This window comes from Pristiophorus japonicus, chromosome 2 (genome assembly GCF_044704955.1).
Source record: "Pristiophorus japonicus isolate sPriJap1 chromosome 2, sPriJap1.hap1, whole genome shotgun sequence".
Taxonomy (NCBI): domain Eukaryota; kingdom Metazoa; phylum Chordata; class Chondrichthyes; family Pristiophoridae; genus Pristiophorus; species Pristiophorus japonicus.
Window position 1 is genome coordinate 84557749 of NC_091978.1, and position 26907 is coordinate 84584655.

Genomic DNA, 26907 nt, shown 5'->3' on the forward strand with positions numbered 1-26907 from the left:
GCGACCTTGTCAAAAGCCTTTTGAAAGTCCAAATACACCACATCCACTGGTTCTCCCTTGTCCACTCTACTAGTTACATCCTCAAACAATTCTTGAAGATTTGTCAAGCATGATTTCCCTTTCATAAATCCATGCTGACTTGGACCGATCCTGTCACTGCTTTCCAAATGCGCTGCTATTACATAAGAACATAAGAATTAGGAACAGGAGTAGGCCCTCTAGCCCCTCGAGCCTGCTCCGCCACTCAACAAGATCATGGCTGATCTGTCCATGGACTCAGCTCCACTTACCCGCCCGCTCCCCATATCCCTTAATTCCCTTATTGGTTAAAAATCTATCTATCTATGATTTGAATACATTCAATGAGCTAGCCTCAACTGCTTCCCTGGGCAGAGAATTCCACAGATTCACAATCCACTGGGAGAAGAAATTCCATCTCAACTCAGTTTTAAATTGTCTCCCCCGTATTTTGAGGCTGTGCCCCCTAGTTCTAGTCTCCCCAACCAGTGGAAACAACCTCTCTGCCTCTATCTTGTCGATCCCTTTCATGATTTTAAATGTTTCTATAAGATCACCCCTCATCCTTCTGAACTCCAACGAGTAAAGATCCAGTCTACTCAATCTATCATCATAAGGTAACCCCCTCATCTCCGGAATCAGCCTAGTTAATCGTCTCTGTACCCCCTCCAAAGCTAGTATATCCTTCCTTAAATAAGGTGACCAAAACTGCACGCAGTACTCCAGGTGCGGCCTCACCAATACCCTGTACAGTTGCAGCAGGACCTCCCTTCTTTTGTACTCCAACCCTCTCGCAATGAAGGCCAACATTCCATTCGCCTTCCTGATTACCTGCTGCACCTGCAAACTAACTTTTTGGGATTCATGCACAAGGGCCCCCAGGTCCTTCTGCACCGCAGCATGTTGTAATTTCTCCCCATTCAAATAATATTCCCTTTTACTGTTTTTTTTTCCAAGGTGGATGACCTCGCATTTTCCGACATTGTATTCCATCTGCCAAACCTTAGCCCATTCGCTTAACCTATCTAAATCTCTTTGCATCCTCTCTGTGTCCTCGACACAACCCGCTTTCCCACTAATCTTAGTGTCATCTGCAAGTTTTGTTACACTACACTCTGTCCCCTCTTCCAGGTCATCTATGTATATTGTAAACAGTTGTGGTCCCAGCACCGATCCCTGTGGCACACCACTAACCACCGATTTCCAACCCAAAAAGGACCCATTTATCCCGACTCTCTGCTTTCTGTTAGCCAGCCAATTCTCGATCCATGCTAATACATTTCCTTTGACTCCGCGTACCTTTATCTTCTGTAGTAACCTTTTGTGTGGCACCTTATCGAATGCCTTTTGGAAATCTAAATACACCACATCCATCGATACACCTCTATCCACCCTGCTCGTTATATCCTCAAAGAATTCCAGTAAACTAGTTAAACATGATTTCCCCTTCATGAATCCATGTTGCTTCTGTTTGATTGCATCTTTAATAACTGATTCCAACATTTTCCCCACTACCGATGTCAGGCTAACCGGTCTATAGTTTTCTCTCTCCTTCCTTTTTTAGTCGGCTGTAGGTCTGTCTTTATGAGCTGGCATATCTCTGTCAGCACTTCTTTTAGGAAGCGCAGCCTTCTAACGCACTGTACCTCAGAGGGCTGCAGGTGTGAGCGCTGTTCCCTGTAAACTCGTTGGGGGTAAGGCCTCCTCCCCATATGTCTGCAACCTCTTTGATTACATTCAAAATGATCATCAATAAGCCTTCTTGCACTCGACACCATATAAATATGGCAGCCAGGAATAATGTCTGACATAGTATAGCCCCCATCTTTTAAAATGTCTTTAAATTTCCTTTAAAACGAACTATAAACTCACGTAAAACTTCTGTATGCAAAACACAGCCTTCTGCCAATCCTTTTATGCACTCAACTTCTGCTCCATTTTCAAGATGGCGTCATTAGTGCCGGGTGCGACCTGGGTGTGACTGCTTTTTACTGGCAAGTTCCCGGGCGGACGCTAAATCGGGCGATATACTCGAACGTTCCACCCGGGGCGCTAGCTCAGCGTTGCACACCAATTGATGTCAGTCAAACGGTGAAAACATCGGGCGGGTGCTAAGTTTTAGCGCCGCTGCAAAACCACTGGCAAAAGTTCCGTCTGGGCGCAAAATATTGTGCACCTCGTTTCGCGCCAAAAAAAACATTTTTGCACCCCGCCCAGGCGCTAAACTGGTCGCAAACCCCTCGAAAATCCAGCCATATCGACACAACAGAGTGATACAACTCAACAAATACAGGCATTCCAAAAAATCAATGTAGTTCTGATGTTTTACCTGGTGTTTCTAGCTCATACAATATCTTCATTTTATGATGCTTCTCAGTGGTATGAGACATTATCAAATCTATACAAAATTGATTCTCAGTAGAAAATGTACTTGCACATTTCAGCACCAGCTTAGTGTCAAGTTAATACAATGGGGATAAAATTTATCTTTGGACCTGTTCAATGTAGAAGAAAAATCAGGCGGGATGTAAACGGGCTGTCAATTCGTTATCGCCACTTTGCACAACTGCTGAAGACCAATTTTACCCTGCAATGTACTCCATGCTAAATAGCTACTATAAGAAATCTGTGGAAGTGTACATAAATGAGGACATGTTACATAATTTATGCCACTCTGCAGTTTTTCCAATTGGATGGGCCACAGCTTTGCATTCATGTAAGTTGAGTGCACCTTTTCCCGAGTTTACTTCATCGTGTTTCTGACATGATTGATGTTTTTTTTATGATTCATTATCGGGATATGGGTGGTGCTGACACTGCCCAACACTTATTGCCCATTCTTTCTTCCCCTTGATCTATTATATACATATTATAATGATATGTTTCAGGTCAGAAATAATACATTTTTGTCTGTGAATTATTTTAATGTAATATATCACCATGCTAGTTGTTGATAAAGCTGGAAGAGCTTAGCCAGAGGGTGATACCTCCAATTCCAATTCACAATTAATCTCCAATCTGATAACTCGAGGTATGTCCTTGGCAATTTGATAAAATAATCACTGTCCAATGGGACGAGGTTGCAGTTTTGCATGATACAGCATGCATTTAATTTAACACATTTTTGTTTACTTACCTGATCAAAAAAGCCATTGAGTGGAGTTAAGTGCACAGATGGGTACGTAGCGAATATACCCGCAGTGGCATTGGGGCCATATACTAACAGTTGGTTTTGACCACTAAAGTCCCACAAGGCATCTGGAATGACATACAATCAATTAATAATTATTTAATGGATTCAGGTTCCTGTCTTGTTTGAGATTTAGCAACACAAAAGAGGCTTCCAGTTGAACAAAATTCTGTTTTTGGTAAAAATGTGAAAATACCCATCACTGACAAAGAAAATACACACATCATCACTGTTACTCATTGTATTAAAACAAAACACTAAGAAACACATGGGAATTAGTAAATGTCTGAACTTACAAACTCCTAAATTGTTTACAATAAATTCTTTTCCAAGAATGTTTTGTTACTATTCTAGACATGTCCCCAATAAACAACTTGCTTTTTTCAATTAGTGTATTTTTAGTATCAAAAAGTAATCCTTTAGTTTTAGTTAGGTCACGTTGGGATCTGCTTCAATGGAAAAGCTCAATGACAGTGAGAAAATCCCATGGTCTCACTCATTTTCCCAATTGTAGATGATCTTTGTTAAAAGAGAGGTATTTGTTATCACATTACACTTAACTCCATATTACATAGAATGATATGGAATTTACAGCACAGGAACAGACCATTCGGCCCAACTGGTCTTTGCCGGTGTTTATGCTCCACACGAGACACCTCCCACTCTCCTTCATCTAACTCTATCAACATATCTTTCTTCATTATTTACTTATCTAGCTTCTCTAGATATCTAGCTAGACTTAGCTAGTTTCTAGCAGGAGTGGCGAGGTCGAGGCGAAGGAGCGGCAAGAGTTCGTAGAGGGATGAGATCGGGACCCAGGAGAGGCGAGAGTTCAGGGCCCAGGGGCAGCACGGGCCAGCCCACACGACAATATAGGTCCGTGCAGCAGAGCTGGTCACCAGCCGTCGTGGTTAACCCTTGCCACTAGACCAAGACCTAGCTCTGTCAAGCCCGTGTGGTGGCTGGGGTGCAACGGCCACCACACGTTAAAAAAATCCACGCACAGGCATCTTCCACCCTTCAGGATGTAGTTCGGGACCTGGAATATTAGGTCCTTCATTGAAACACCTGTGAACTCATCACTTTTCGGTGTGGAAGCAAGTCATTCTCGTTTCGAGGGACTGCCTATGATGATGAGCTTCTCCTTAAATGCATCTATGCTATTTGCCTAAACTACTCAATGTGGTAGCAAGGTTTTCCTGAATTTCCTAATGGATGTATTAGTGAATATCTTATATTTATGACCCCTAGTTGTGGACTCACCGACAAGTGGAAATATCTTCTCTACATCTACCCTATCAAACCCCTTCATAATTTTAAAGATTTCTATTAGGTCACCCTTCAGCCTTCTTTTTTCTAAAAAATAGAGCCCAGCCTGTTCAATCTGGTAGTTATAACCTCTCAGTTCTGGAATCATCCTTGTAAAACATTTATGCACCTTCTCCAGTGCCTCTATATCTGTTTTGTAATACAGAGACCAAAAAAGTGCACAATATTCTAAGTGTGGTCTAACCAACATCTTATACAGGTTTAGCATAACATTTCTGCTTTTCAATTCTATTACTCTAGAAATTGCTCCAGTGCTTTGTTTGCATTTTTTGTCCTTATTTACATGCATTACTTCTTTTAATAGAAATTAGTTGCAGGACAGGCCATTTGGCCCTTCGAGCCTGCACCGCCATTCAATAAGATTTGTGTATCTGTACTCCTCGATCCCTTTGCTTCTCTAACCCATTTATATTCTTTTCCAAGGAGTATGTGACCTCCTTATTCCTCCTACCAACATGCACCACCGCATACTTATCTATAATGAAATTAATTTGCCATTTACACGCCCATTCTGCAAGTTTATTAACGTCTTCTTGTATTATGTCGCAGTCTACCTCTGATTTAACTATGCCTGCCCCAATTTGGTGACATCTGCAAATTTTGAAATTGTACTTCCAATTCCTGAGTCCAAATCATTTATATAAATGGTGAACGGCAGTGGTCCCAGCACTGATCCTTGTGGAACACCACTTCCCACCTTTTGCCAGTCTTAGGGCTCAATTTTCCTCAGTGATTTGCACTATTTTTTTGGAGCAGGCTGCTTTTTTTGACCTAAGTTTAAAAAAAACACAGTTTCCCCGATCAATTTGCACCAGCGTAATTCAGTTAGTTACGATTTTTTTAGGTAAGTTTTTTTCAGCCAAAAGGGGCGTAACCTGCCCCCCGTGCCAATTCTGGCCATTTAGGCAAGTTTAGCCAGCTGAGAGTTACTCCAATTCTGCTTAGGCCAGCGTATTTGGCCTCTGCAGAAAAACCTTCTGACGAGTTAAAGAAATCGGCGCAGGTAAGGAAATCGGCTCAGGTAAGTGCAGCATATGCCCGGACAGCAGCAGCAGCAGGAAAAGTAAGAGAGAGGGGGAGAAGAGAGAGAGGTGGAGGGAGGGAGGAAGATGGGGGGGGAAAGCCTTTCGGGTGTAGTTAGGTGCGGGGACCGGAAGGGAGGAGGCCACTCAGCCTGGGATAGGGGCGGGGGAGCGGACTGGCAAGGCACTCGGGGCCAGGGTCGGGCGGGGGAATGGATTCACAAGCCCTTCGGCCAGGGCTAGGGGTGGGAGAGCAGACCGGCTAGGCACTCGGGGCTGGGGGGGTGGGTAGGGGAGATGGAGCTGGACCGGCACCGGCAAAAGGCGCGGGGTGGGCTAGGCAAGCAGACCAGCAAGCCCTTCGGCCAGGGGTGGGGGAACGGGACCAGCTTTAATAATTGGAGGTAAATTGCTGCAATATATTTTAATGTGTTTTCAAGTTGATGCAATGTGTTTTAATGTGTTTTTAATTTGATGCAATGTGTTTTAATGTGTTGGGAGCTGGCTGTATGTTTCACTTTGCAGCCTCAGTCTGCATTGTGTCCCTGGTTACCGTGGCAACCCAATCTTTTTGGCGCAGATCAAGACTCCACCCCCAAAAGTGAAGGACAGGTTAGGCCACTCTAAAATAAAGAAATCCAACAGGGAAATTTAGAACATTTTTTTTTTGCCATACTTGGGCCCCAAAGAAATGGCGTAACTCTTCAAGTACGCCAAAAAAAATTTTGGGGAAAATTGAGCCCTGAGTAACTACCTTTAACCACTATTCTCTGTTTTCTGTTTTCTAGCCAGCTTGCTATCCATTCTGCTCCTCGTCTTCTGATTCCACATGTTCGGACCTTAGTCATGAGTCTACTATGTGGTACCTTATTGAAGACCTTTTGAAAGTATAAAATGAGACAGGCTCATTATTACTTTTGACATTGTAGCTTATCATGATATTGACACAAAATGAACAAAATTCAGGTTATGCTACTATTATACTTCTTTTTTTGATCTATATTTCTCCAAAAACCCGTTGTTCTGGGATCTATTATCTCTATGGTTAGTTTATTAATATCCTACAAGAGGCATAAGAGGGTTCTGGAGTTTGCAAGGATGGAAGGCATCCGCCATTTGTGGCCATCACGAAGTCCAGGGCTTCACTAATCGCACCCACGTTGCCCTTCAGGTTCCTTCAGATGACCCCACGGTCTTCATGAATTGCAAGGGCTTCCACTCCATTAATGAACAACTGGTATGTGATTACCAACAGTGTATCATGCAGGTCTGTTCCCACTTTCCTTGCTGCTACCATGATATTTTTATATCGCGCCAATCCTCCGTTTTCCCCCTGCTCTGGGGTCGGAATTGCCTTGTTTAGCCATGACCATTAGTGCCTCCGGGTGGTGGTAATGGGACGTGTAACAGTTTTCGCCCGGCGGGAGGGGGGGGGGGGGGGAGGGATAGGCGCTACTGGCTCCCATGAAATTGCGCAGGAATTAGCGGAGGCATTGCCACAGTAGTGCCTTGCCCTGCCAGCAGCGTCCTGGGCCACCATGCAACAGGCGATGAAGTCATCACCGTGCCTAGCGACCCGTTAGCGCCGTGCACCGACCCCTTTCCGCCCTGCAGTGGACAATGGCCAGCAACCCGCGAGGCTGCCGCGAGTGGTGTCAGCTCCAGCCTCGCAGGTCGCTAAGTGGACTGATATCCACTCGCGGGTCGGCAGTTAAAGGGGAGATCGGGAGCGCCGTGCACTGCCATCTTGCCGGTTTGGCTGACTCACCAGTCGGCTCGACTTCTTCCTCTGTTGCGTGGTCCAGGTCGCCAGTGTGCAATCCAACACTCTGTTTTGGGTGCCGGGCTGCGGCCTCAGCACCACACTGCCCGCCAGAGAGCACAGCTTTAGCCGAAGGGGAGGGGCGTTGAAACGCGTCAGCCGCGTAGCGCTGACCAATGTGGTCCAATCGCACCCCGGAACCCGCCCCATCAGGAAGTGGAGTGCACAAGATCACGCTCCACCTCCTGTGAGGGGTGGTAACCGCAATTTCGCAGCTGGGACGGGACTCCCACACCGTGCGTAGGAAGTCCCACCCCGAGTCGGTTATCACCCCCAAATGGGGAGCTGGGGATTTTCGCCCCCTTTGATCCTGCACAGCAAGTGAGAGGCTGGCTGCTTGGCAAAAGAGTTATTCATTGCACACTTGACTCATGCTCAAACTGCACTTCAATCAGAACAATGGCTCAACTTCAGCTCTCATCAAACAGACCATTGGTGTCCTCATGTAACCATTCTCCTGCCTGGACAGGACTGGTGGCTTCCTGCAATACAGCCCACAAAGAGTGTCCCTTATGCTTTGCTGTACAATACATAACTTTGCATTGCAATGTGAAAGTGGGACCGCTCCAACACCTGCCTACAGCCTGCAGCCACAGCTCTTTAGTACAAGCTCATTGAAGAGCACTTCAGATTAATTTTCAGGGGTTCTTGCATTAACAGTCATGCCAACATCTCTCCCAGTCCTTTCACTCTCAAATAAATCTCTTTGCACACAAAGATTTCAAAAATGTTTATCATTTTACCGTCTTACATAAATGTCTATATACTAATTATCACCCTGGCGTGACCATAGTGCCTGTCTTAAGGGCTCTCTTATCTATGCTAGTGCTCCTACAAGGTGCTCCCAAAGCAGTTGCTACATAGGAGGTGGAAGGCTACAGTCAAGGGGTAGAAATTCATCCCTGACGGAAACCTGGCAGACCTACCATTTTCAAAGTGTTTTTACCATCGCGTCAGACGAGATGGACTCTTGATCAATTTTCAGCTCTTTGGCAATGTTTTTGGAGTGGACCAGAAGTCGGTCATAATGGGGGTGGAGTGCGGCGGTAAGGACTCTAGAGGGACAGAAGTGGGAGCGGGATGGAGACTCCGCCACTGTCAGTCAGCGGTAGAGCGATGGTGAGGTCAGTGCGTGTGCGTCACCATGTCTCTCCCCTCATTTAAAGGGAAGAGAAGCAGCGATTCTGTAAGTTGGGCCACTGGGCCACCATTAAGGGTTTTGTATGGGCCAGCGCCCTGGCACCGAAGAGGGGGTGCCAGGTTGCCTGTTGGTGACCTGGCCGAACCCAGGGCCATAATTTTCCGGCCAATCGGGAAGTCAGCCTGCAAATAAAAATATGACGGCCACCGCAGTGCGCCCTCCCCTTGAAGGGCCGCTGTGCTGCCATGGCTCACGCAGTGAAAGGAAGGTGCACAGACAGAAAAAGCTGTCGAGGGCACCGCGCGGCGGATCTTATGATTTTTCCAGCTAGATTTCGTGAGGGGTGCCATGGAGATATGGGAGATCGGCGGTGCGCCCTTTGATGACACACTTCGGACGGTCGGCAGCAGTGGGGCGGAAGTGGGGACCGTCAGAAAAATCCCCGAACTGAATTTCGCTGACGGCGGCCATGGGACAGGAAGTCGGTGGCCGTTCGACTCCGCCACCTGGTCGCTGAATTCTGGCGGTAAGTAGCCTTTTTGGGAGGCTGAATTTCGGCCCCAAGGGCTCTTGTGATATCTCCAAAGCTCGGGTCTGAGAGCGCCCAACTGCATACTGCAGCAACTTGGAGGCTGTTGGAGCAGTTAGGCGCAACTGGTCATCTGGCACAAGGGTGAGCACTGGTTGATGGGGTTGCGAGGGTCCAGATGTGTTGTCATGCTGAGAGAGGGCAACATGTACGACTACACCTGCTATCAGGCTGTGGCTCAGCACTCCTGCTGATATACAGGATATTTGTGATCTGACTGAAGCCCCTATCCATTCGCTCCCCTAGCTTGTCTAAGGTGGAGGATATAGCGGAGCCCAGAGCCTGCGTGGCTCCCTTAAGAAGTACCTGGGATGGGGGGATTGTCCTATGAAGAGAGATTGAGTAGACTAGGCCTATATTCTCTAGAGTTTAGAAGAATGAGAGGTGATCTCATTGAAACATACAAAATTCTTCCAGGGCTTGACATGGTAGATGCAGGGAGGATGTTTCCCCCAGCTGGGGAGTCTAGTATCAGGGGTCACAGTCTCAGAATGAGGAGTTGGCCATTTAGGACTGAGATGAGGAGAAATTTCTTCACTCAGAAGTTGGTGAATCTTTGGAATTCTCTACTCCAGAGGACAGTGGACGCTCAGTCATTCAGTATATTCAAGACCGAGGTCGATAGATTTTTGGATATTAAAGGAATCAAGGAATATGAGGATAGCACAGGAAAGTGGAGTTGAGGTAGAAGATAAGCCATGATCTTATTGAATGGCGGAGCAGGCTCAAGCGACCAAATGGCCTACTCCTGCTCCTATTTCTTATGTTCTTATGTTCTTATACAACTACTGATGTCACAAGACTCTTGCAAGATGGGCCCAGCTGCAGTATCCATTGAGGTGCTGCATGGATGACTCCAGAGTGTTGATGCCATGCACCGAAACCCCACATTGGTTGGTAGTAGACACTCAACACTCTCCACCATGTTGCAGAAGCACCCTGGCAGGCAGTTCAATTGCAGGTGTACAAAAAGCATCTTTCTTTTGTTGCCCTTTCACAGTACAACAGTGACTACACTCCAAAAGTACTTCATTGGCTGTAAGGCGCTTTGAGACATCCAGCGGTCATGAAAAGCGCTATATAAATCCAAGTCTTTCTTCTCTTAAAGGCTGACACCTAAAGTCTGCATCTCTGTCCTTTTCAGCAAAACAAGCTTGTCTTCCAGGGAACTGTTTCCTAGGTTGCCTTTTCCACCTGCATCTGCTCCTCTTCACTTTGCTCGGTGAATCACCCAGTGCAAATCCCTCCAACTGACAGGTGCGATAGAATCTGTTTTACATCTCTTCCAATTTTTATTTCCATCGGCTATCCACCCTCCCAATCAGCGAGCTTTCAATAAGGAATGTGATTAATGCTGGCAGCGTATGGATTTAATTCAAATGAGGCCTGACCACGAAAATTGCTCGGGCCTCCTGCTGACTGTATCTGACGGGTTGAGCAGATGGCCCACCCACTGCCTGCCTGATACACAAACTGAAAATCTCCTCCGCATATTAAAGAGGGCTGAGCTGAGCTCATTTGCAATTTTCTTTAAACTGGATGCCATGACTGAGGTTATTACTTTTGTGATCATTTGTAAAAATGCTTTATTTCTGGGACTGTAATTTAGGAGATTTCCGAAACAGAACTCAACACCTCTGGAGAAGGATTCAAAGCTTTCTCACAGATGATAAAGGAGCTTTGTGTCTTAATCACCAATAAACTCAACCATTACTACTTTTGTAATAAATCTATTACATAAAAACATGAAATAAACTTCTGGATGAGTGCATGTGACTAACCTGAAAATTAACTCGGTTTCTGACTCCACAGATACTGTCTGACCAGCTGAGTGTTTCCAGCATTTTCTGTTTCGATTTATGATGTATTCCTCTTGCAAGGAAAATGACTATGCACAACAATTTAATTAAAGGAAGAAAATAGCTTTGTTACTTACCAAAATACAAACCGAAAATGATACCAGATCCAAGGAAACTGCCCAGTATTTGTGCCACAGAATAAAGGGGAAATTTTATCCAGGGTTCGCGAGCAAGTAAGCACATAGCAAAGGTCACGGCAGGATTCAAGTGAGCTCCTGTACAAGGAACAAAAAAATCACAATGAATAAACAAACCTTTGTGCTTTGAAATTGGACGCTGCAAAATTAGTATTGAACCTGTTAAATAGATTATCTTAAAAAATGTGTTCATGGAATGTGTGCGTCGCCGGCAAGACCAGAATTTAGTGCCCATCCCTAATTGCCCTTGAGAAGATGGTGGTAAAACAACGGAGTGGCTTGCTAGGCCATTTCAGAGGGCAGGTAAGAGTCAACCACATTGCTGTGGGTCTGGAGTCACATATAGGCCAGACCAGGTAAGCCAGACATAGGCCAGACCAGGAAAGGACGGCAGATTTTCTTCCCTAAAGGACATTAGATATGAAATTGTTTTGTCTGCTATTTTATTACAGACATTACGCTATTTATTTTAAAAGGGCAATTCATTTGTTACTCATCGTACAGCATGATTTCACGGCATGGATTGACTCTACATGGAAACATAGGCTGAGAATTTCCTTGGAGCTGCTCCCGCTCCACCAAGTGTGGCAGAAATTCCGGTGAAGTTATGGTGACAGACCAGGAGGTCCAAGGAAATCCCGGCCACAGACATTTTAGCACCATTCAGCTGTTCTTGCCTGTGTTGACATTGGGCCTGTCTCAGGGATGCTTTTCCATAGTCCTATTTTCCTGCTTTCTCCCCAAACTAATCTAATTTTCCTGATTTCTCCTCACGCTGTTTTATATTCTTCTTCTGTAATAACCCAATACCTTTTTGAATGTTACAATCAATTTAGCATTAATTACTACTTGTGGCAAAGCATTTTCTAGTCTGATAACTCTGTGTGAAAAAGGTTGTTCGAATCTACCCTTTATGTATCTAGTACTTGGGATTATGGTCTCAAATCTTCAATTTATGTACCAATGAAAATAATCTATGGTTACCTTATTCCTTATATCATTTTCAACACCTTTATCCAATGTTCCCTTAAAACTTCTCCGTTCAAGAGCTTAGACTTAATTGCTCCATCCTGTCCTTGCAGCTCAGACTGCCTATCTCTGGTATAATCCTAGTGAATTTGTACTTCACTTTCCCCAGGGCTATTAAAGCGAAGAGCCAAAACTGTGCACATATCCCAATTGTGGGAGAAATATTGTCTTGTATTGAACTCTCATGACCCTAGAGAACTCCACTAACCATACCCTGCCCATCAGAGCAACCCTTTGCTGCCTGCATCGTTCTCTCCCTCTATCCATACTGCCACTTATGGCACTGATCTTAATTTTCACAATCAATTTATTATGCAGAATTTCATCAAATGTTTTTTGGAAGTTCATATAAACAGCACCTACCCTGTTGTCATACTTTCCATTATTCTTTTAGCTGCCAAAGTCCCATGCTCCGGAATTCACTCCCTAAATCCCACCGCCTCTCTAACTCACTCTTCTCCTTTAATATCCTCCTTAAAACATACCTTTTTGGCCAAGTTTATAGCCCTAATATTTCCTTCTTTGGCTTGGTGTCCATTTTTTTGATTATGCCTCTGTGAAGCTTCTTGCAATGTTTTTCTATTTTAAAAGGCAGTCAATGGAACTGAATATCAGATGCTGTGTATAATGGGCGGCGATCCGATACCACCGCTCGAGACAAATTTCTGGGCCAGTACATAAATGCAAATTATTGTTGTTCTAGTAATTTTCATTCTGACATAATCCTCTTTAGATATGGGAGTGGTGGCAGAGGACTGGAGGGTTACAAATGTTACACCCCTGTTCAAAAAAAGGAAAGGGACCTAGACTTGGGTATAAAAGGCATAATTTCAAAGTTTGCATAAAACTTGGAAAAGTAGTAAACAGTGAGAGGAATAATAGCAGACTTCAGGAGAAGATAGACAGACTGGTGAAATGGGCAGACAAATGGCAGATGAAATTTAACGCAGTCACTCTGCCACATCCAATCTTTGCTTTATGTTCATCATCATCATAAGCAGTCCCTCGGAATCGAGGAAGACTTGCTTCCATTCTAAAAATGAGTCCTTAAGTGGCTGAACAGTCCAATACGAGAACGACAGTCGCTGTCACAGGTGGGACAGATAGTTGTTCAGGGTAAGGGGGGGTGGGACTGGTTTGCCGCACGCTCTTTCCGCTGCCTGCGCTTAATTCCTGCATGCTCTTGGCAATGGGATTTGAGGTGCTCGGCGCCCTCCCGGATGCACTTCCTCCACTTAGAATGGCCTTTGGCCAGGGACTCCCAGGTGTCAGTGGGGATGTTGCACTTTTTCAGGGAGGCTTTCAGGGTGTCCTTGTAACGTTTCCTCTGTCCACCGTTGGCTCGTTTGTCGTGAAGGAGTTCCAAGTAAAGCGATTACTTTGAGAGTCTCGTGTCTGGCATGCGGACTATGTGGCCTGCCCAGCGGAGCTGATCCAGTGTGGTCAGTGCTTCAATGCTGGGGATGTTGGCCTGGTCGACGATGCTAATGTTGGTGCGTCTGTCCTCCCAGGGGATTTGTAGGATCTTGCGGAGGCATTGTTGGTGGTATTTCTCCAGCGACTTGAGGTGTCTACTGTACATGGTCCATGTCTCTGAGCCATACAGGAGGGCAGGTATTACTACAGCCCTGTAGACCATGAGCTTGGTGGAAGTTTTGAGGACCTGGTCTTCAAACACTCTTTTCCTCAGGCGGCTGAAGGCTGCACTGGCGCACTGGAGGCAGTGTTGAATCTCAAGATTATTATCAACAAGAGCAGACATTGCTTTATGTTCACAGCGATAGTGTATCCCATCCAACTTCCTACCCTTTCATAGAGAGTCTCTCCTCCTTCAAACTTCCCAGTTCATCTGGCACTAGAATCATAGAATCATAGGGGGAGAAATTCGCGAGCCCTCCGATTAGGGCGCTAACTTTTAAAAGTTGAAAGAATTAGCGGCATGTGCTAATGTTTTTAACATTTGGGGTTTGCGCTCCAGGAAGGAAGTGGAGCGCTAACTCAAAGCGAGCCACTTCTTTCCTGAAGCGCAAGGGGCAGCAGGCGGGGCGGTAGGTGTGCAGCGCTGCCGCGTTGGAAGGCTCCTTCCCTCTCTTAAAGGGAAGGGCCATCGCTGCAGGCTCTGCAAGGAAAAAATGTACCTGGTCCCCGACGGCAGCCGCGATCTGGCCCAATCAGCCCAATGCACTGCAGCAGAGTGCAGGCTGATCAATCGGGAGCGAAGATGATTTAAAAAATTTGACTGAGAACATTCCAGAAATGTTTTTATATACCTTGGCCTCATCGCCTTTAAGCATCGACCCCGAAGTGTCCGGCCTCCTGATGAATGCTTCCTGCAGCTGACAGTGTTTTCGCCCGGCGATGCTGCAGGGGGCGGAACCAAAGTTCAGGTCTGGGGCGATGCACACGGCGATGATGTCATGATCTCCGGGCGAAGGAGATCGGGGGGCAACGCCATACCACCGCCGCAAATCTCCCACCGAATATAGCGGGAGTCGATCTTCTTGCCGCGCCTGGTCGGTAAATGCTTAACACCCCGTTATTGCCCCCTCCCCCGCCCGCCCCCGCCTAGAGGTAATAACAGAAGGCATTAAGGAAGCCAATTTCAAGGCCTTGGAATCATAGATTGATGCAGCACAGAAGGAGGCCATTTAGTCCATCGTACCTGTGCCAGCTCTTTGAAAGAGCTATCCAATTAGTCCCACTCCCTTGCTCTTTTCACATAGCCCTGCAAATATTTCCATGGAACTAGATTTAAACTCATTTTATTCTTGATCACTGCAGAGGGAGTAGACTTCATCCCATTAGTCCAAGCTGGATTCCAATGAAAGGTGAGGTTTCCAACCCATTGTACCACCCAGTTGCCAAGATTTTCTGTTGCCCTCTGCCTGATTTTGTAGTGCTATTTGGGAAGGCAGAGAGAAATAGGACGGTGATCCATGTCTCCTTAAATGCCACAAATTGACAAAATGTTAAAAAAGGTTAAGGAGGCCAGATAACCATTCTGATGTGAAATTTTATAGAATCAACATGGGAAAAATCATGAGGTGTAGCAGTTTATCACTGAGCTTTTCAGGGAAATATTGCACATTCACAGTCGCTAATCTCACGGTGACATTTTCTCTGATACAAAAGGTAATTATTTTTCTATAAAAGGCTGCACTACCCAGAATTACATGTGAAATGTCTTTCAAGCTGTTTAGTACTGCATGCGTATATACAGAGAGATATATATGTAGATATACCTGACACTTGGCCAGCTATGAGTACACCGAGCATCACTGCAAATCCGAAGGCAAAATTAACAGTCAAAAACTGTCCATGTGTACCCCTGCTGAGGGTAATTTGTGCCAATGCTCCACAGCCAAACAACTGTAAGGAAAAGAAATGGCAAGAATAAATACATTTTATATTTGTCACTAATATTTTTGCTTCCCATATTTTTCTCTTGACCTCCTTCCAGCATGAGAATGGAAGAGTCCAGATCATGGTTTAAGGTATATTTTATGGTACTAATATACTGTCAACACAGGACTGCATACGTAACTTAATGTCACTGCAATGGTATTATCGCTCCTTGTTTATGCAAATAGAATCCAAAAGTCTTGGTGGCAAGCACTGGACTCAGCATTAAAGAGACAGAGCTTAAACCCCAGCTTCAACTCATAGTGATCTCAGCTGTTCCTCATTGATTGAGATTTTCTCACCATCTCAAATCTCTCAATGGAGCATTGGGCAGTCCCCGAGTGCTCCAACTCAGCAAGAATTCAGAATTAATCCTGCCCAGCAAGAGTAAATTTAAGCCTAGATTTTCTGCCTGACCTGCTGAGTGTTTCCAGAATTTTCTGTTTTTATCACACTCACTTGGCAGCACCCCACACCAGAATACATAGGCAGAGGCACTGATACCTGATTTTGACCAAGCAGTAATGTCTAAATCTTTCCAAAGGAAACCATCCCAGAGTATACCACATGCTGCAGAACACTGCTCTAACAATAGCCATTCTACTGGATCTATCTGGAGTGTGCTGTAATTCAGTCCAGCTATGGTCTTAAGGATCATAGTGGTGTGCTGCACAATGCACACTTTGCCTTCCGAAGAGGTCTCCTCATGGAGAAACCAAGGACAAAGCTGCCATTGGCAACAAGGGGTTGAGGAAGAAGAGCAGTAGTAGTAGCCTGGGATATTGCAGAGGACAACTCATTGCCAGCTATAAGAAACCATCTTCTCTAGACTGCCACGTCTGGCCGTTGCATCAATGGTCTTCCCTGTCCCACTACTTACATACCATCATCAACAGACCTTTCTCTGTACATAGTAACTCACATGATGCAATTCATGGCACCTGATGAAAGCAACCTTAAATGTTGCCAAAAACAATATTGGCACACGCAGCAACTTTAGTGCCAAGATAATTTTAATGAAAACCCATACTGAGTGTGTACCTTATGCTTCATACCACTGTACTTCCCCTTGATGCCAGTGTGTGATGTGTGAACTAATATTTTTAGCCTTGTGCTTTTTCTAGGCGCTACTTGAATGGCCGGAGTGCATTCCACTCGGTGCCTCTGAATTGAGGTGGCCTTATTTCACAGCAGCTAAATCCGAAGAGGGATATTGCAGGCTGGACCTCGTGCTGCTGACTAGGCAACCTGGTCCTGCATCCTTTCTGCCTCATAAGCAGGCATTGGAAGGGACTGATGAGAGAGTACGCATCTGCTGCCATCTTGAAATATTTTACACATGTCCATTCCTGCCATGTCACACAAATATTGGCCACTGATTTGTGGGGAAAAGAGATCAGTGAAGCTCATCTGTAGCACAGTCCCAGGCTGGAAGAGACAGCTGCCTCCAATCTAAACCCCACACCTCTATGACAGCAGTCTGTGCTTTGATGAATGAGGGTGTGATATATTGGGCCTAAAATTCCGATGTCCCAGGTCCGTACGAAGTTTCTACGAACCCGGGAAGGCATCTGAAAAGCCGGTTTTCAGCACGCAATGCGCATGCGCTGAAAACCGGCTTTTCCGATCTGTCAAGTTTCTGGCTTGACAGATCTCACGCATATCGGGAGCGAGGACACTTGCAGGGCAAGATTTGCAATATTTACGCATATCTTGCCTAGTAAATGTCCTCAAAATTCTTGCGCCTGAAAAAGCAGGCGTATAGCCTACTTTTACAGGCGCAAGTGTTTAAAAACATACATAAACATTAAAATTAAAATAAATAAACATATATGAAAACATATTTTATTGTTAAAAACCTTCCTCACTACAGTAAGTTTGTTTTAAGGCATAATTTTAAAAACTTTTTAAAAAGTCGGGAAAATATTTTTTTTATAAGAACTTTAATTTAAATGAATCTTAAATATATAGTGTATTTTACTATTTTTTATTAGTGTTTTGTGTGTTGGGGGGGTTTCTCATTCATAATAATGGGAACTCCAACTTACGGAGTTCGCATTATTATGAGTGACAAAATACTGTACCTTGATTGGCTGCCCAGAGCCATGTGACTCCAGCTCCAGCATACGGACATCCCAATGTGCACGCTCTCAAATGCGTAGGAAGTGAAGGCCTCGGGATCGGAAGTTCGAGCGGAAGCAGCAGGAACAAGTAGGTGAGCATCTTTTTAAACTTTTTCAGTCGATTGCCCGCGGAAAGATTTCTAGGCCATTCTTTACGACCTCACAAACACACAGAATCCAAGATGGCTATTAACTCAGGAACTTGTCAGATGACCTGTCACCTGATGTCTTTATTGCATTTACAGCAATGGCTGCATTACCACAGTAGTCCACTAGCTGGAGCAGTAATCCACTAGGTGGAACTATATGTTACACTTCTCCCTCCTTAATGAAGAAGTAATTATAACAAACAATCATCATACAAAACTTGCATGGTTATACATAACAAAAGATATGGACACATTTTGTCCATATTTAGAAATCAAACTTAACCACTTGTTTTCTGTTTCGAAGAGGATACCTTCACTCTCGAACAGAACATCCCAAACATGATGTCAAACTTAGACTCATTCTAGATTGATCCTGAGGAAAGTTTTCCTCCAAGGGATACCTTTGATCTACATTTAAACTCTACAACTTCAGATTGTTTGTCTGCCTGACTCGGACTCAGACTTAAATTCTGATTTTCTCTTGGACTTGTTTCTAGTACATTTGATGTAGGATATGCTACTGGTACTGTACTTGCAATAAGACTATCTGATGAGTCAGAAATAATCGAATCATTCCAACTTTCAACTCCTTCCACATCTTTAGGTAAATATGATCAATGTAAACAAATCTAACCTGTCCAGGGGTATTCAATCTTTAGGAAGGATAGACAGAAAGGAAAAGGAGGTGGGGTAGCGTTGCTGGTTAAAGAGGAGATTAATGCAATAGTAAGGAAGGACATTAGCTTGGGTGGTGTTGAATCTGTATGGGTGGAGCTGCAGAACACCAAAGGGCAGAAAACGCTAGTGAGGTTTGTGTACAGACCACCAAATAATAGTAGTGAGGTTGGGGATGGCATCAAACAGGAAATTATGGATGTGTACAATAAAGGTACAGCAGTTATCATGGACGACTTTAATCTACATATAGATTGGGCTAACCAAACTGGTAGGAATATGGTGGAAGAGGATTTCCTGGAGTGCATAAGGGATGGTTTTCTAGACTAATAAGTCGAGGAACCAACTAGAGAGCTGGCTATCCTAGACTGGGTGTTGTGTAATGAGAGAGGATTAATTAGCAATCTTGTTGTGCGAGGCCCTTTGGGGAAGAGTGATCATAATATGGTAGAATTCTTCATTAAGATGGAGAGTGCCACAGTTAATTCACAGACTAGGGTCCTGACCTTAAACAAAGGTAATTTTGATGGCATGAGACATGAATTAGCTAGGATAGACTGGCGAATGATACTTAAAGGGTTGACAGTGGATAGGCAATGGCAGACATTTAAAGATCACATGGATGAACTTCAACAATTGTACATCCCTGTCAGGCATAAAAATAAAACGGGGAAGGTGGCTCAACCGTGGCTACCAAGGGAAATTAGGGATAGTGTTAAATCCAAGGAAGAGGCATATAAATTGGCCAGAAAAAGCAGCAAACCTGAGGACTGGGAGAAATTTAGAATTCAGCAGAGGAGGACAAAGGGTTTAATTAGGAGGGGGAAAATAGAGTATGAGAGGAAGCTTGCAGTGAACATAAAAACTGACTGCAAAAGCTTCTATAGATATATGAAGAGAAAAAGATTAGTGAAGACAAATGTAGGTCCTTGCATCAGAATCAGGTGAATTTATAATGGGGAACAAGGAAATGGCAGACCAATTGAACAAATACTTTGGTTTTGTCTTCACTAAGGAAGACACAAATAACCTTCCGGAAATACTAGGTGACCAAGGGTCTAGCGAGAAGGAGGAACTGAAGAAAATCCTTATTAGTCAGGAAATTGTGTTAGGGAAATTGATGCAATTGAAGGCCGATAAATCCCCAGGGCCTGATAGTCTGCATCCCAGATTATTTAAGGAAGTGGCCCTAGAAATAGTGGATGCATTGGTGGTCATTTTCCAACATTCTATAGACTCTGGGTCAGCTCCTATGGATTGGAGGATAGCTAATGTAACCCCACTTTTTAAAAAAAGAGGGAGAGAAAACAGGGAATTATAGACCGGTTAGCCTGACATCGGTAGTGGGGAAAATGTTGGAATCAATTATTAAAGATGTAATAGCAGCGCATTTGGAAAGCAGTGACAGGATTTCTATTGTCTTTTTCCTAAAATACACTATTTTACATCTATGCTACACTGCATTTGCTGCATATCTTCCCACTTCAGAGTTGCTATTAATTTTCCTAACATTTTGCCATGTCCCCTAATTTAGTGCTGTCAGCTAATTTTTATATCAGTGCTCTGTGCCCATGTTCAAGTCAGCATGGATTTAGGAAAAGGAAATCATGCTTGACAATTCTTCTAGAATTTTTTAAGGATGTAACTAGTAGAGTGGACAAGGGAGAACCAGTGGATGTGGTGTATTTGGACTTTCAAAAGGCTTTTGACAAGGTCCCACACAAGAGATTGGTGTGCAAAATTAAAGCACATGGTATTGGAGGTAATGTACTGACATGGAAAGAGAACTGGTTGGCAGACAGGAAGCAAAGAGTAGGAATAAACGGGTCTTTTTCAGAATGGCAGGCAGTGACTAGTGGGGTACCGCAAGGTTCAGTGCTGGGCTCCCAGATATTTACATTATACATTAATGATTTGGACGAAGGAATTGAATGTAGTATCTCCAAGTTTGCAGATGACACTAAGCTGGGTGGCAGTGTGAGCAGTGAGGAAGATGCTAACAGGGTGACTTGGACAGGTTAGGTGAGTGGGCAAATGCATGGCAGATGCAGTATAATGTAGATAAATGTGAGGTTATGCACTTTGGTGGCAAAAACAGGAGGGCAGAATATTATCTGAATGGTGACAGATTAGGAAAAGGGAAGGTGCAACGAGACCTGGGTGTCCTGGTACATCAGTCATTGAAAGTTGGCATGCAGGTACAGCAGGGGGTGAATATGGCAAATGGCATGTTTGCCTTCATAGTGAGAGGATTTGAGTATAGGAGCAGGGAGGTCTTACTGCAGTTGTATAGGGTCTTGGTGAGGTCACACCTTGAATATTGTGTTCAGTTTTGTTCTCCTAATCTGAGGAAGGATAGTCTTGCTATTGAGGGGGTGCAGCGAAGGTTCACCAGACTGATTCCCGGGATGGCAGGACTGACATATGAAGAAAGACTGGATCGACTAGGCTATTCACTGGAATTTAGAAGAATGAGAGGGGATCTCAGAGAAACATATAAAATTCTGATGGGATTGGACAGGTTAGATACAGGAAGAATGTTCCCGATGTTGGGGAAGTCCAGAACCAGGAGCCACAGGTTAAGGATAAGGGGTAAGCCATTTAGGACCGAGATGAGGAGAAACCTCTTCACTCAGAGAATTGTGAACCTGTGGAATTCTCTACCACAGAAAGTTGTTGAGGCCAGTTTGTTAGATATTTTCAAAAGGGAGTTAGATGTGGCCCTTACGACTAAAGGGATCAAGGGGTATGGAGAGAAAGCAGGAATGGGGTACTGCAGTTGCATGATCAGCCATGATCATATTGAGTGGTGGTGCAGGCTCGAAGGGACAAATGGCCTACTCCTGCACCTATTTTCTATGTTTCTATGATCAAACATCTTAACCAAATATGTGCGAGGAGCACATATTTTCACTACTCTTCCTCGTAACCATTTTAACCATTTATGGCGATGGTTCTTCACTCTCACCTCCTGATTTAATTTCACTTTTCCCTCTTACTTTACCTCCATCATGATTCTCTTTAGATACGTCATAATGAACTAACATGGTGCTCCCTACCAATTGGCTTTTACACTCCTTGAATGCTGCATTGCATTCTTCTGACCACTTCCAATGGACCTGTTTTTTCAACAGCTCATTCAGTGGATGTAACACTGTAGCCAAATTTGGTGGGAACTTCTCATAATAGTTCAAAAGACCCAAAAATGATCGAAGTTCCGTGACATTCTTGGGAGTGGGTGCATTTCTGATTGCATCCAGCTTTCCCTTGGTTGGATGTAAACCATCTTTGTTTACTCTGTGCTCTAAGTACTCCACAGAGTTTTGAAATAGCTCACACTTGCGAGCAGCCATTCGTACTCTGCGCTTCTCTAGCCGTTTGAGCACTTCATTCAATAAGTTATTATGGATTTGTCTGTTTGGTGCTAAAATGAGCATGTCATCTAAATAACATACTACCCCTTCAATACCTTGTAAAATCTGGTTCATCACCCCTTGGAATATGGCGGGGGAGGAAGACACTCCAAATGGTAGCCTATTAAATTGATATAGGCCTAGATGAATACTTATAGTCAAGCATGACGTGGACTCCTCATCTAGCTGCAATTGTAAGTAGGCATTTGTAAGATCCAACTTTGAGAAGATCGGACCACCGGTCAGTGTTGTGAACAAATCATCTGCATTTGGCAATGTATTGGGGGGATTACCCTCTAGAACCTGGTTTACGGTTACTTTATAATCACCATCTGACTTAGATACAACAACAATGGGTGTAGCCTAATTACATAGATCTATCTTAAAGATAATGTTCTCAGTCTCTTGTCGTTTGAGTTCTTGCTCAACTTTCTCCTTGAGTGCATATGGTACGGGACATGGCTTACAGTAAATTGGTCTAGCGTCCTTCTGTACACTGACATTCGCCTTGAAACATTGGATCAGACTGCCTGTTTCGCAGAACACCTTCAGATACTTCTTGATTACATCATCCTTCAATGCAAATCTCATTTCAACATGAAAAATCTCATTCCAATCCAGCTTCAGTGATCCCAACCAATTTCTTCCGAGTAAGGCAGGCTTGTCTCCTGCCACTACTAAGAGAGGCAAGCTCGGAAATTGATCCTTGTATTTCACCTGTATGGTGATACGTCCTCCTACAGGAATGTTCTCTCCTGAATAGCCTCGCAGCTCTACCTTCAACTTTTCCAGTGGCAAAATCACTTAACTTGTCGAGATATAGCGATTCCGGTACTACGCTCATGGATGCACCAGTGTTAATTTCCATGGGTATCTTGGTTCACGCAACATCTACTTGGATGATGATACTTTTTGAATCATTGTTAGATACCCTCTTGTTCCTGATGACGTGTATCTCTTCACCCTGTTGCTTTTCTTCCATGCTATGTAGTCTCTGGGGATTTCTACTTATAGCCTTGAAAGTTGGTTTACTCTTCAGTTGACATGCCTTTGCAAGATGCCTAGTTTTCCTGCAGAAGATACACTATGCCTCCACATAAGGATAACTTTGAACAATGTGTTGTCTCAGGCACCGACAGGATGACTTCAATGCTCTGTTACCTTGGCCAGTTGCTGAGGCCTTGGGGTCCAACTGCCTTTTACTTTTAACCTGCAGGCGATTTATCTCGGTTGTCTGACGACGGGAAATGGTACGAAATTTTCAGGAATATTGGTTGGCCATATCCATTGACATAGCTGTCTGACAAGCTAAATCAAAAGTCAAGTTCGGAGTTGTCAACAACTTTCTTCTGATCGCTTCACTTTTCATCCCACAAACAAAGCGGTCACGTAATGCTCGATCCTGAAAGTTTCCAAAATGACAGTGAAAGATAGCTTCTTTAATACTACAATGTACTCACTGATACTTTCGTCAATTAACTGATCTCGTATTCCAAAACAATAACTTTCAGCAATTTCCAGGGGCTCAGGACTGTAGAGCTGTTTTAACTTAGTTAGAATCACCGTAAGTGATGTGTTCTTTGGCTTGATGGGAACAAGCAAATTTTTCAGGGTTTCATACACCTCGGGGCCTGTTTCTGTCAAGATAATAGCCCGTTTTCTTTCCAACACTACCCGGTTATGGTTTTCATCATCGGGGACTTCAATGATACTATTTGTGGTTAAAAAAAACATTTCTAGCTGCTCCACATACGCTCCAAAATTCTCGCAGTCGCGTTGAAACTCCCCCAAGCACCCTATTATTTCCAATGGTGCGGCCATCTGGACTCTTCAGTTCAGCCAAGTGTGCTTGTAATTTATCTTGGATTTTTAGCTGTTCTGCAACACAAATGATGTGTCTAGTCTCTCTGTTGTTTGGTTGAAATCATCCACCAACAAAAATTTCAGCTAGGGTCACACACACCAGGGTGAACAACCAGAATGCTGCTGTGCTCCACCAGTGCTGAAGATGTAACTTTACCCCTTTAAATGTAAAATCTAGCGCTGTGAAATCTCTGCTGCATAAGAAATAGGGGAGATTTTCTCATTAGCTCCGCCTCTTACTCAGTCAAAAAATGGGCATAGGGGATTAGAAAATTGGATGAGCATATTTTATGAATCTTCCAGTAGAGACCTTCTGTCCAGCTGCATCCTATGCACTGGAGTGCTTTGCTACAACCACGAGTCTTTACACATCAACAATGATAAGCCCAGAAGAGGAAAAGGAATCATTGTACAGCGAACTCCATGAGCTGATTACTGCAACCTCCATTTCTAATAAGCTAATTAGTATGGGAGACTTTAATGCACACATAGGAAGGGATTCTGCAAGCTGGCAATATGATTTAGGTAGGTATGGGATTAGTGATGTAAATAGGAATGGTTCTCTCGTCCTCGATTTGTATGCTGGGAGTGGACTGGTTATTACAAACACTGTTTCGCGACAGCCAAATAACAAGAATGCATTGTGGTGCACCCAAAGTCCTGGCAATGACACCTGATAGACTATGTCAATCTGCAACAAAGGGACCATTGTAATGTCAAGATAATCTCTGCCATGTGAGAATATGACAGCTAAACTGATCATTGAATGATACGCTCAAAGCTGTCCTTGCTGGTGGTGCCAAGAGGCCGAATGGTAACAGCGAAGCTGATAAAGAGATTGAATGTTGAAAGATGGAAGAATTATGATGTTCAAGCAGAACTCTGAGAAAATCGTGGAAGCCCTTTTGAATTCCAGTACGTCTCTGAATAACACTGATATCGACATGCAATGGTTGGAAATCTGGAATGTGGTATACCAGATGACCGAGTGGACTTTTGGATTCATATCTAGAGACCATCAAGATTGGTTTAGTGAAAATGACAATCCATCCAACTTCTGCTTGATAGAAAGAGGAGAACGCATAAAAATTTACTTGCTGACCATGGTTCAATAATTCAATGGCAAAGAAGGCTACATTTCGAGACTTTAAAAAAAATGCAGATCAAACTACACCAAATTTGCAGGGGTATAATGACAGGCATCACATGAGACAGCTGTACATTGAATTGAAGGCTGTCTATGATCCATGGCACGATGTGATGGTGTCAGTGAAGAGCAGAGATGGTGGGTCACTGATAATAGATCGAGAGGTAATAGACCAACAATGGGTTCTAGACTTTGAGCAGTTGCTCAACACTGAGTTGTCTATTGCTGAGGAAGTCTTGGACCACATTTTGAAAGAGGCCGATGATGGCATCTTAGTTGCTCCACCAACCATCTGGAAAATGGAGGCAGCCACGAGGACTATGAAGAATGGCAAAGCATTAGACCTTATGGCTTTCATAGAGAGATTTACAAGATTGGATGTAGAGCTCTTATTGAGCACTTGCACAAGCTGTTCTGCCTAATATGGAGAAAGCAGAAATTTCCACAAAATCTAAAGAATGCAATCGTCATCAAGATATACAAGAACACAGGAGAGAAACTGCAGTATCTATCAATAGCTTGCAACATTCCGAGTCGGATTCTTCTTGATCACCTGTTCCTGAATATAGTGGGCAAGAGGCTTGTGGAATCGCAATGCAGCTTCAGGGCTAGCTGAGGGACCATGGAAATGATCTTCATTGTTCGCCAAAATTCAGAAGTTCAGGGAGCAAAACCAAGACCTATTGATAGAGAATTCAAACAGGCTGCATTTAGACAGGTTGAGAAAACACAGACTCCCATGTCTACGTGTGACTGAGCACATTGCATTAAGTCATCAATCAACTTGACATTTTAGGACCTTTGGGTAGCGAGCCAATTAAAGGTTAAAAGACTATCAAATGAGCCAATAAGGTCAAAGAAGGCGAGTTCTTTTCTGTAAATTGAAACAGGTATAAGTACAGCCATTTTGACCATGTGGTCTCAGAAGGACAAAGGCCTGGCTTAAAGCCAGAAGCTTGTTGCTGCTGCCAAAATAAAGTTACATTAAAACTACAACCGGAGTTCGTATTTCATTGGAAATTAAGAGATCTAACACCTATGTATGGCATTTGTTGACTTGACCAAAGCTTTCAAAGCAATCAGTCAGCCTGAAGATTGGACACTTTTGAAGAAATTTGGTTGTCTGGAGAAGTTGTTGTCGGTTCTAAAATAACTCCATGATGGGATGCATGGTAGAGTGCATAGTGTTGGTACTCTGTCCAAATCATTCCTTGTTTTTGTTATGTATTGTCCAGGTACATTAAATGTATAAGCACAATGGTGCGCCACAGAGGGCGCTGTGGTGGGAGACCTGAAAGTACCTGCAAGACAGAGTATAAAAGGCTGCCCACCACACCTGAGAGGCACTCTGGAGTCAGACAATAAAGGACGAAGGTCACAGCAGTTACTACAACACCAGACTGCGTGTAGTCAGTGATTTGAGTGTTACATAAGAACATAAGAACATAAGAATTAGGAACAGGAGTAGGCCATCTAGCCCCTCGAGCCTGCTCCGCCACTCAACAAGATCATGGCTGATCTTGCCGTGGACTCAGCTCCACTTACCCGCCCGCTCCCCATAACCCTTAATTCCCTTATTGGTTAAAAATCTTTCTATTTGTGATTTGAATACATTCAATGAGCTAGCCTCAACTGCTTCCCTGGGCAGAGAATTCCACAGATTCACAACCCTCTGGGAGAAGAAATTCCATCTCAACTCGGTTTTAAATTGGCTCCCCCGTATTTTGAGGCTGTGCACCCTAGTTCTAGTCTCCCCGACCAGTGGAAACAACCTCTCTGCCTCTATCTTCTCTATCACTTTCATTATTTTAAATGTTTCTATAAGATCACCCCTCATCCTTCTGAACTCCAACGAGTAAAGACCCAGTCTACTCAATCTATCATCATAAGGTAACCCCCTCATCTCTGGAATCAGCCTAGTGAATCGTCTCTGTACCCCCTCCAAAGCCAGTATATCCTTCCTTAAGTAAGGTGACCAAAACTGCACGCAGTACTCCAG

The 26907-nt window shown here is 44.0% G+C and overlaps 1 protein-coding gene across 1 annotated transcript in view; it reads right to left on the reverse strand.

The window, feature by feature from the left end:
* LOC139230822 (aquaporin-3-like) overlaps positions 1-26907 on the reverse strand; it is a 78133-nt gene that overhangs the window by 23288 nt on the left and 27938 nt on the right. Inside the window, exons 2-4 of the mRNA XM_070862473.1 lie at positions 15379-15505; positions 11048-11185; positions 3155-3276 (exon numbers count right to left, since the gene is read on the reverse strand). Coding sequence (XP_070718574.1) covers positions 3155-3276; positions 11048-11185; positions 15379-15505 — 387 coding nt within the window. The remainder of the gene's footprint in view (positions 1-3154; positions 3277-11047; positions 11186-15378; positions 15506-26907) is intronic.